This window comes from Otolemur garnettii, unplaced genomic scaffold (assembly GCF_000181295.1).
Source record: "Otolemur garnettii isolate 467f Iridium unplaced genomic scaffold, OtoGar3 scaffold00133, whole genome shotgun sequence".
Taxonomy (NCBI): Eukaryota; Metazoa; Chordata; class Mammalia; order Primates; family Galagidae; genus Otolemur; species Otolemur garnettii.
In genome coordinates, this window is record NW_003852528.1 from 4,651,133 (window position 1) to 4,661,322 (window position 10,190).

Sequence of the window (10,190 nt, forward strand, 5' to 3'; positions counted from 1 at the left end):
TGGGAAATGGAGCCTTTCTAGGGAAACAGTGGGGTTCACAACAGAATGGAGGACCCACATGAGATTTGCCATCATGAATTTAAACCAAAATTGTTTCCTCAACCAACATTTAGCTATTTTAAGGACAGTGGGGTTCATCTGTGGTTGAAGGTTTATTCGTAAAGAAGGTAGACATAGATGGGCTCCCCAGAAGCTGAGCTGGACGGGGTCTGAAGCCAGGAGGTGCTGGAGAACAAGGCCTTCAAGGAGCAGCTGATTCTTGTTCCCATCTGGGCAATGGAGATGATTAGAAAAGCTCCTTTCCAGCCTGTCACCTAGATCCTTAGGTTTTAGTTTGAAAGATTAGCCATCAGGCTTGATCTAACTCTGGACAATTTTCTTTATTTCAGGAAATTTGTGCCACACCCCGGCTGTTTCCAGATAACCCGTGGGAAGGGCAGGTGAAGCAAGGGCTGCTGGGGGACTGCTGGTTCCTATGTGCCTGCGCAGCCCTACAGAAGGGCAGGCACCTCCTGGACCAGGTCTGTGGCACTGGGCTTCCCTTCTGCTCCTTGCTGCCTGCTCTGTGCAGAAAGCCCTTCCAGAAGCACTGCCCATGGGGCCTTTGCTGTGGCCACCCAGACTGCCTAGTGGAGAGTAGGAGGGTTCTGGGCAGAGACTCAGGACTCCACAGTCTGTTCCTCTCCTACAGGAGGGGACACCTCTGCCCATCGGAGGGGTCCATCAGGGAGGCTTTCTGCCCTGCTCTGCCGCCTCCCAAGCTCTGTGTTCTCTGTCTTGTGACAGCCATATATTTGGAAGAACACAGGTGCTAGCCTAGAGGACAGGGCCAGCTGAAGGAGTCTCTGCCTCTGGTTCAGAAGATAATTTCTTTAGCTAGTTGATTTATTTAAATACATTTTGTATACAAATTGGAAAAGGGTTATCGAAACTGTTCCTGGTACTACAGGCCAAGAAGACCTCTCAGACAACACTTCCCTGACAGTGTCCCCTGTTAGTTGGTGCAGCAGTGTGGACACTGGTGCCCTCCTGCAGAATTTACCACATCCCAGGCCCCAGTGTGTTGTGGTCACTAGCTCTCAGTCTCTATCCTTACCAGTGTGGACCCTTTTTTACACATGAGAGTGTTAAAGCCATTGTCATCGTGTGTTTGCCTGGTAAGTGGCCAGCCAGGACCAAGTCTGCCTATTGCTAAGCCACAGTCACCTAATGCTGTGCCTTCACACTAATCCTGGACAGCAGCAGGTGTAGGCAGCCAGCCAAGGGTATGAGGCCCCAGACTCTAGAAACAGAGGCCACTGTTCCCCTGGTGACATGCTGTTTACAGCCAGCTCTGTCAAGAACTGGGGCACTTGTGCCTTGCAAAAGTCACATTTGTTTTGGACTCAGGTCAAATGCTCATTTAGGACAGCAGAACATATTTGGGGATACTTGGCTCCCTCAGTGTGGCTGAGGTGTCCTGATATATTTAAGTGAAGAGTCTGCTGATTTTACATCCCATAGCTGAGCTTTCTGTGAGCAGAGACATCCCAGTGAGCAGCAGCAGGGGGCAGTGGAGGGTCGCTTATCTCTTCACCATCTCCTTTCGCCTCTCTGCACAGCAGGTCTTTCCTCCAGGACAGCCTAGCTGGTCCGACCAGACATACCGGGGCTCCTTCACCTGTCGCATTTGGCAGTTTGGACACTGGATAGAAGTGACCACAGATGATCGCCTGCCATGCCTTGCAGGGAGACTCTGCTTCTCCCGCTGCCAGAGGGAGGATGTATTCTGGCTTCCCCTACTGGAAAAGGTCTATGCCAAGTACGTGCACTGGGGCTACCTTGGGCTGGCCTGGGAGACTCCTCTCCATTGCCTAGGGCCTTTACAGTTCTGGGGGCTGGCAGCTTGTTCTGTGGGAGGGGCTCACTGGCCCAGACACAGAGATTCTACCCTTGGGCCTGCATTTTGCCCCCTTCCCCACCCACTCCTCTTTTCCACCCCTCATTCAGAGGCCTGTCCCTCTGGGCTGACTTCCACAGAGGGAGGTATGCCTTGTCTTTCTTTTTGTTGTCTCTGACCCAGCAAGAAAGTTGCTTCTGTTTGTTTGCTTTTGAACACCTGGAACAGGCAGCCTCCCTGCGTGGTGGTTGCTATGGAGGAGTGAGGCCATCCAGGCCTAGAGCTTATTTATCGTAGACTTGACCAGGACCGTGGGCCTCACCAGGATCTTAGTTGAATAACGTTCCTTCTTAGGGTGCATTTATCATCTGGCTAAGGCTGAGCTACTAGCAGACATGTAGCACAGGAGTTAAGGTCAGCTGGAGCTGTCAGCACCAAGTGGGTGCCTCCCTCTAATGGGCTGCTTTTGGGAAAGTGGGGCTGGAGCTAGAGATGAAGCTGCATTTGTGCCCACAGAGGTGGCAGGGGTTCTTAGAGTGAGCAGAAGACAACAGCGTGGTTACCAGAGGCTACAAATTCAAGCATTTGGCGGTGAGGCCAAGTCTAGGCTGAGTGGGATGAGGCAGGAGGTGAAGAGAGGGCCGAGGGATATCAGAGGCCTGGGGCGTTTGCAGCCCACAGGGCTAGGAGAAGGCCATGCCCCATGCTGGCATCTCACTCCCATTGTGGTTGTGTTCCCCTAGGGTCCACGGGTCCTATGAACACCTGTGGGCAGGGCAGGTGGCCGATGCTCTGGTGGACCTAACTGGTGGCCTGGCAGAAAGGTGGAACCTGAAGGACTTGGGAGGAACCAGTGGCAAACAGGATGGGCCTGGGGGCCAGGAGCACAGATCTTGCCAGCAGCTGCTGCACCTAAAGGACCAGTGTCTGATTAGCTGTTCGGTGCTCAGCCCCAGGGCAGGTGAGGCACCGACCAGTTAGACATGCAACACATGGTAGCTTTTATGTAACTCTTCACACAACCCTGTGGGGACTAAGTGGGAAGAAGGAAATTTGTCCTCAGAGTGTTGTTCTGGGTTTGTGTGGCCTTTCCCTACTGTCCCCCTACTCCATGCAGAGGTGACCCTTTTTTGTCTTGACCAGTCCTTTCCACTGGCACGAGCAGGAACCTGTGTTCTGGTCACTGTCACACGGAGGTGTTGGAGGGAGTAGGTGAAGCCCATCCTTTATCTCAGTGGCACATGTTCATTAAAGAAAGTTTGTTTACAGATAAAAAGCACTCAGCTATAACCATGTGTGACTTGCAGTGCACCAGTTTCCTCATAGGCACGGCCCCTCTGCTCTGTGCACATCGCTGTGCTTCTGTGCTGGCACCTTAGCAGCCCAGTGAGTTCTCTCCTCAGTGGTCTTGCCATCGCTTTTTTAGTCCTTCCCCTGATGTCGGATATTTGGGGTGTTTCTGATTTTTCGTAATTAGATATTGCAGTGAACATCTTCATAATGTTTTTCATACCCAAGATTATTTTGTAATTTTGGTCAGTGAATGTGAATATTGGACTGAAACCTGTTGACAGCCACACACCCTAGCATGTGTATGAGGGTTGGCACAGGCCCTGGCTGGGCACTCCCACAGGTGGACCCCAAGGCGGAAGCCTGGAGGGTGTGTGTCCCTGGGCTTCCCTTCTTGGGAGCCACAGGGCTCCCAGGAGGGGTGGGGGTACTAATTCCTGGTACTTCATGCTCTGGAGAAAGCCCCCGGCAGAGCAATGTGGCTTCTGTTGCTGGAGATCTACTAGTGCCCACTGAAGCGGCCAGGGGGCTGGGAATTGGGAGTGGGCAAGACATGCAGGGCCTAATGCCACTGTAAGGAAAGCACGAAAACCCGTCCAGGAGGCTCCTCATCCTTCAGGACCCCTGTACCTCCCTGGGGGTGACACTCCCCTGTGTGGCTCTTACATTTCTATGTCCACATGTCTCGAGGTCTTTAGCCAAGGGACCTGTTTGCTCTGTAGGCCTTCCTTTGGTTTCTAGTCAGAATGTCCCCTGCCCACAGTGAACTCTGCCTAGTGGAGACCCCCCTTGGTCTTGGCATTCAAGATGCATCAGCAGCAGTAACAGCAGTGTCATGTTTGACAACTGGCCTGTTAGGCACCCTGCACTGATGGGTAAAGGCAAGGACTAAGACCCAGAGAAGGGAGCACTTGTCCAGTGCCTGACCCAGGTAGCAGCCAAGCCAGGGCTCAGTGTGTTCTCCAAGGATACTCCTGAGCCACCTGGGCTACAGCTGTTGGGAAGGGAGCTCCCGTGGTCCTGGGGAACGTGGGGCCTCCTGGGTAGCCATGGGTAGGTGGGCTGAAGCAAATCTCAGCATGCTTGAGAGCATCCTTACCAGACAGGGACATCGTGCTGCCCTTCCTGACCTTAACTGAGCTGCTTTTCAGGTGCCAGGGAGCTGGGTGAATATCATGCCTTCCTTGTCACGGATCTGCGGGAGCTGCGGGGTCAGGCCGGCCAGGGCATCCTCCTGCTGCGAATTCAGAATCCCTGGGGGCGACGGTGCTGGCAGGGCCTCTGGAGAGAGGGGTGAGTGTGGTGCGGGTCCTGCTGCAGTCAGGAGGAGGGCCATCAAGTTGCCTGGGCCCTGGGGCCCATCTGTCCCGTGCACTGGTTACATTGAGCTGGCAGGACAGTGCTCAGTTATCTCCAGCAAGGCCCACTTAGTGCCTGCTCATGGGCACCACCCTCTGTCTTGGCTCTAGACCAGCAGTTCTCAACCTGTGAGTCACAACCCACAGGAACTGTATTAAAGGGCCACGGCATTAGGAAGGTTGAGAACCACTGCTCTAGACAGTTCTTGTGAGGTCTCAGGCTCCATCCAAGGCCATAGGTAAGTGTCATTCTGTGCTCTGGAGTGGTGGCCCTGGCAGGAAGCTCCTCTGGGGAGCAAGAGGATGGCCAATGCCAGAAGACAGGTGGCCAATGCCAGAAGACTCAGTACTGCAGAGCACCTCCAAGCATGGGGCTCTGGGCTCTCAGGCTCCCCACACCCTGCTCTGCCTGGCAAGAGGTGCTACAGCTCACTGGGGAGAGCCTTCTACTGAAATCAGATTTCCTTCAGAGGTGAAGGGTGGAGCCTGGTAGATCCAGCAGAAGAGTCTGAACTCCTGTCCCAGCTCCAGGAAGGGGAGTTCTGGGTGGAGGAGAAAGAATTCCTCAGGGAGTTTGACGAGGTCACTGTTGGCTATCCCATCACAGAAGCTGGCCACCTGCAGAGCCTCTACACAGGTAACATGGGTGATGCCGCAGGCATATGCCCCCTCCTGAAGGAAGAAGGCCTGAGGCGCATCCGGCTGGCACCATGGGTACCCTGGGCGCAGCTCTTGATTCTCTTTAATGTGGAGAGAATGTTCTATCCCTTCCCATCCTTTGTGCCCTGAGGAGGGACAAAAGAGGGAGCTCCTAGAAGGTGCTGGCCTTCTTTCTGTCCCTGCCTCAGCCCAGCAACAAAGTGGGGAGCCTACACACCATCTCTGAACCCGACACGTGGTATGTTCTTGCACTAGGAGAGGTGCTCTGCCACACGCAGGCGCTGCCCGGAGCCTGGGTCAAGGGGCAGTCGGCAGGAGGCTGCCGGAACAACAGCACCTTTCCCAGCAACCCCAAATTCTGGCTGCGAGTCTCAGAACCGAGTGAGGTGCACATCACTGTGCTGCAAAGACCCAGGATGCGCAAGACAGACTGTATAGGCCGGGCCTGGGTGCCAGCGGGTGGCCACTATACCTCAGGGAGCCCGGCGAGCTTCCTAGGCAAAGACTACCAGGCCGTGGGCCTGCACATCTGGAAGGCAAGTCAGCCCCACCCACTCCCCTCCCTGTGGAGGTCTGAGTCCCAGGAGTTACCACACCAGAACATGTGTGACTGCGAAGGGCCCACCTGTCTCCCCACTTACTGGGCCACTGCAGGGGTTCACACACTTGCTGCTCCCACAGGCACCTCTGACCTGAGTCTGCAAGGTCAGGCTCCTTCCCTCAGACCCCTGTGCCTCCTTGGCCAAAGAAAAACAAAATGAGCAGCCAGAGGCAGAGGTCAATGGCAGGAGGGTCTGGGCCATGCCGGCCCCTATCTGAAGCAGGGAGGGTAGAATGGCCACTGAGGAGCCATCAGGGCCAAAGCCCAGCACTGCCACCTGCTGTGTGACCACAGAGAGGTCAGTCACCTCTTCACCTCAGGCTTCTCCCTCCCAACATGGGGGTCCTGACTCTGATGTCCAGGGATGTCCTGAGGTTCCATCTGTCACATGTTCAGTAGTTGGCTCCTAAGTTTCTGGTTCCTTGAGAGACTGGCTGAAGCGCCTGCCGCTGGTCTTTAATCCTGTGTGTTTTAATGGGGTGTGATAATTCACTTCACAAGGCTCCCTGTTCCTTTGGGGTGTGGCCTAGATCACATTCCTTTCTTTTTGGAAAAGAAGTTGCTGGAAAACCACTGTCTGGCAGTACCCAGTGGTGCTTTGGGGGCACAGTCCTACAGAAACGTCTGTGTCCTTCCTGCGCAGGAAGGTTTGTCGGCTGGCATCTTGGGTGGATGCTGGCTCTGTGCTGAGTAAAGCCCTGGGCCATGGACATTTCTGGCTGGCCCTGAGCAGGTGGGAGGGATGAATAGGCAGGGCACGCTCAGCTCTGGCTTCAAGATGCCCTGTGCTTTCAGCAGGACAGGTGGGGGGTGGGCACCATGGGCCTGGCCTTTGCACCACGCTGAGCCACTGCCTGTGCTGTTGCAGGTGGAGAAGCGGCGGGTCAGCCTGCCCAGGGTCCTGTCTGCACCCCCTGTGGCTGGCACTGTGTGCCACGCATACGACCGGGAGGTGCAGCTGCACTGTGAGCTCTCACCAGGCTACTACCTGGCTGTCCCCAGCACCTTCTTGAAGGACGTGCCAGGGCAGTTCCTGCTCCGAGTCTTCTCCACTGGGAAAGTGTCCCTCAGGTGAGTGGAACCAGGGCTGTTGTCTGATTTCTGAGGCCACAGCCTAGGCAGGAACAAGGGCCCCTCATAGAAAGGCTCCCTGGTTGGTGCGAGTTCATGCCTGGGACACCCTGCCTCATCTCTCCTGTCAGTGCTGTCAAGGCCACGTCCAAGGGCACCACCCCTGGGGCAACCCTGCCTGATGGAGAGTGGGGGACAGTTCAGCTGCGGGGCTTCTGGAGAGCCGGCCAGACAGCAGGGGGCAGCAGGAACTTTGCCTCCTACCCCACAAACCCCTGCCTCCCCTTCTCTGTCCCTGATGGCCCCAGCACACGCTGCGTCCGCATCACTCTGCATCAGCACTGCCAGCCCAGGGGTGGTGAGATCCACCCCATTGGCTTTCACGTCTTCCAGGCAAGCTCCTCACCCAGGGCGGGTAGGGTGTGAGGTGGACCTGGGGGCAGAAGGAGCTGACAGGGTCGGGGAGCCCTTGAACCATTGGAGAATTTGCATCTGGGTTCAGGTCCTGGCAGACAGCTTGGTGTGACTCGCACTCCTGCACTCAGCCGTTTGTGCGCATCAGCCAGGTTGGCTGGTCACATAGACACGTCTCTGGGTTTCATGAAGTCTGTGTTCACTAGGATCAGCTCAGCAGCCCCTTATCTGCTTGCCTTGGCTTGGGACAACTATCTCAAGGTCCATTCTCCTCAGGATCCAGGGCTTTGGGGGCTGCTTTGGTGATGTGGCCCCAGGAAACAGCTGTAGGGAGGCTGTGCCCTGGGGAGTGGTCAGGTGGCTTGCCAGGGTCACACACCCTGGAGCCACCCTGGACACAGCACCCACTCCTTGTTCCTGTGTCACTGAGTGCTGGGCACAGAGTACTGGGCAAAGAGGGGGAGACCCAAGCAGGCTGGATGGGTGCCAGGAAGAAGTGGTGGCCTGATTCATGGTGAGGAGGGCACTTCAGATGACCAGAAAGCAGGGAAGGAGGCGGCAGCCCATGCAAGGGCAGCTGCCTACCAGCGGGCAGAGTACTGTGTGGGGCTGCTGGATTCAGCCCACAGAGGGTGGATTTTCAGATCAGACACAAAACCAGGTGAGGAAGGAGTTCTGGAGAGAGCGCGGCAGCTGCCCAGGGGTGGGTCTAAAGCTGGCTCTGAGGCTGACTCTGCAGCTGCGGAGTCCACGGGGGGCTCAGCCATATAGGGTAGGCGCTTGGACCCCAGACAGCAGGCGGGAAAGGCAATCTGGACAGCTTGACCGCTGTCTGCACCATCCTCCAGTGTAGGGAGGTCAGGGAGGAGAGGCCAACCATGGAGACCTCATGCAAGTGACCTGGATGGCCAAGGAGCCAGCCCCTCTGCCAGGTAGGTATTGCTACCTCCAGGGAAGAAGGGCTTGTGCAGGTGGGCAGGGTCAGCATGTACTAGCCAGAACCAACACCTTCCCCAGCCTGCTCCACCCTGCCTCTCCCTGGCCACCAGGAAAAGATGCACAGCCTCTTCTGGAAGAAGAGGGAGAGGCCAAGTCACGGGCCCACACCCCACAGTGATGGTGCCAGGCTCGCATCCCACAAGGGGCTGAGTGCGCTCTGGGGCCCACCCCAGAGGTCTTGGTCTGGCAGGTACCCTGAGGAGGGTGTGGGCTGGAGGTGTCAGTGTGTGCCTGTGGCTGTTCCTGGGGATACATTGTGAGGGGCCCGTGCGGCCTGGCATGTAAGTGACCAGGGGCAGGAGGAACAAGATTTCTCACTGAGGATGGTGCTGTGCCCCTGAGTTCCCAAGAGCTGACGGGACACCACTGGCATCTTGCTGCTGCTTGCTCCAGGCCACCTGCCCAGGGCTAGTCAGAGTACTCTGTGGCTGCCAGGCAGTGGTGATTTTTAAGTTAGGCCCCATGGTGATCTGACACACCTCCCAGGCCTAGGCCCCACTGATGGCCCCTTTGGCAAGAGTGGCCAGGCCTTGGTGAGGAGGTGAGTCCTCAGCTGGGGCAGCAAAGGAAGCAGCCTCCTGGGCTGTGAGGGGTACCTGCACAGTCAGAGCCTATGTCCCCTAGGTTCCAGTCGGGGGTGGGAGCCCTGGTGCACCCCCGCTGCTGCTGCAGGAGCCACTGCTGAGCTGTGTGCCACATCGCTATGCCCAGGAAGTGAGCCAGCTCTGCCTGCTGCCCGCGGGGACCTACAGAGTGGTACCTTCCACCTACCTGCCAGACACAGAGGGGGCTTTCACTGTGACCATAGCAACCAGAATAGACAGGTGGGCTCTGGGACCTGGGGGCACCCGTAGGAGCCTCCTGTGCCCCTACCTATTCTGCCCTGCCCTCCACACACTTTGAGTTCCTCCCCATCCTGGCAGAGACCAGAGGCGGACACATGTGTTTAATGGCCCTTCCTTGCTGGTCTAAGCCTAGGGGAGGGAGCTCAGAGCACACAGCCTCTGATGGTGCAGGGACAGATCTAGGAGGGATGACCTGGCGCTCTCTCCACAGGCGGCCCATTCACAGCCAGGAGGTGCTTGGCCAGTTCCTCCAGGAGGTGGGTATGCTGTCCCCATTGCCCCAGGATAGCTCACCTGCCTGGTGGCATGCAGGTAGCCTCTGCTTGGGATGTCAGATGCTCATGTCTCTTTCCATGAGACACCCTGGGCAGAGCCTTGGGGGGCTAGAGGAGCAGGGGCTGCATCTCTGTCCCTGGGCTCCTGGAATGAGGAGGGAAGGCAGCTGGTACAGCCTATGCCCAGACTGCTCTCCCCTCACAGGTCTCCGTCTTGGCAGTGAGGAAAACCTAGCTAGTGGCACCTCATGCCACTTCAGGTGACGAGCCTGAGAGCTACCTGTGAGCCTCAGCTTAGCAGGGTAGCTGTGTGCCTTGTTTCACATGAGACTTCCTGTCCCAGGGAGATGCTGCCCTGTGTCCGAGCAGGTACAGAACAGACAGGAACAACTCGGTGGCATCTGAGACGCTGATTTCAGGGCCCAGACACTCAGCCATCCCAGAATTCTCACACATCATCTGTTGCTGACTCTAGACAGGCCTTATGCCAGGCAGGAGTACATGGCAACAAATCTTACTTGAAACTGCTTATTATTTGAATCACATGTCAGATATACTTTGTAAATAAACATAAGCACTGAGCAGTTTGCACATGTGTCCTATTCCTGGTACTTGAGGCTGAGTCTGCTTTCTGTGTGGACTGTGGGGTGGGGGCTGGGTGGGCACTGTTGAGACTGAGGTTGGTGACACTACAGATGGCCTCTAGAGGGACCAGGGGTCTGGGCAGTGGGCAGAGCTGGTCAGCCGGGGACAGGTTTAGAGAGAAGGTGGGGAGTGGGGAGAAGAAGAGAGGTTTAA

The 10,190-nt window shown here is 56.5% G+C and overlaps 1 protein-coding gene across 2 annotated transcripts in view; it reads left to right on the forward strand.

Annotated features, from left to right (window-relative positions):
- The window catches only part of CAPN10 (calpain 10), a 12,376-nt gene extending 2,403 nt beyond the window's left edge, over nt 1–9,973 (forward strand). Inside the window, exons 2-12 of one of the 2 annotated variants that reach the window (XM_012810438.2) lie at nt 390–521; nt 1,605–1,801; nt 2,623–2,840; nt 4,321–4,462; nt 4,998–5,164; nt 5,443–5,723; nt 6,657–6,859; nt 6,991–7,252; nt 8,897–9,096; nt 9,329–9,374; nt 9,598–9,973. In XM_012810438.2, coding sequence (XP_012665892.1) covers nt 390–521; nt 1,605–1,801; nt 2,623–2,840; nt 4,321–4,462; nt 4,998–5,164; nt 5,443–5,723; nt 6,657–6,859; nt 6,991–7,252; nt 8,897–9,096; nt 9,329–9,374; nt 9,598–9,627 — 1,878 coding nt within the window. In that variant the 3' untranslated portion in view covers nt 9,628–9,973. Of the gene's footprint in view, nt 1–389; nt 522–1,601; nt 1,802–2,622; nt 2,841–4,320; nt 4,463–4,997; nt 5,165–5,442; nt 5,724–6,656; nt 6,860–6,990; nt 7,502–8,896; nt 9,097–9,328; nt 9,375–9,597 lie in introns of those variants that run through there. The other variant, XM_023518264.1, reaches the window with a different exon arrangement.
- Nucleotides 9,974–10,190: the final 217 nt, after the last annotated feature.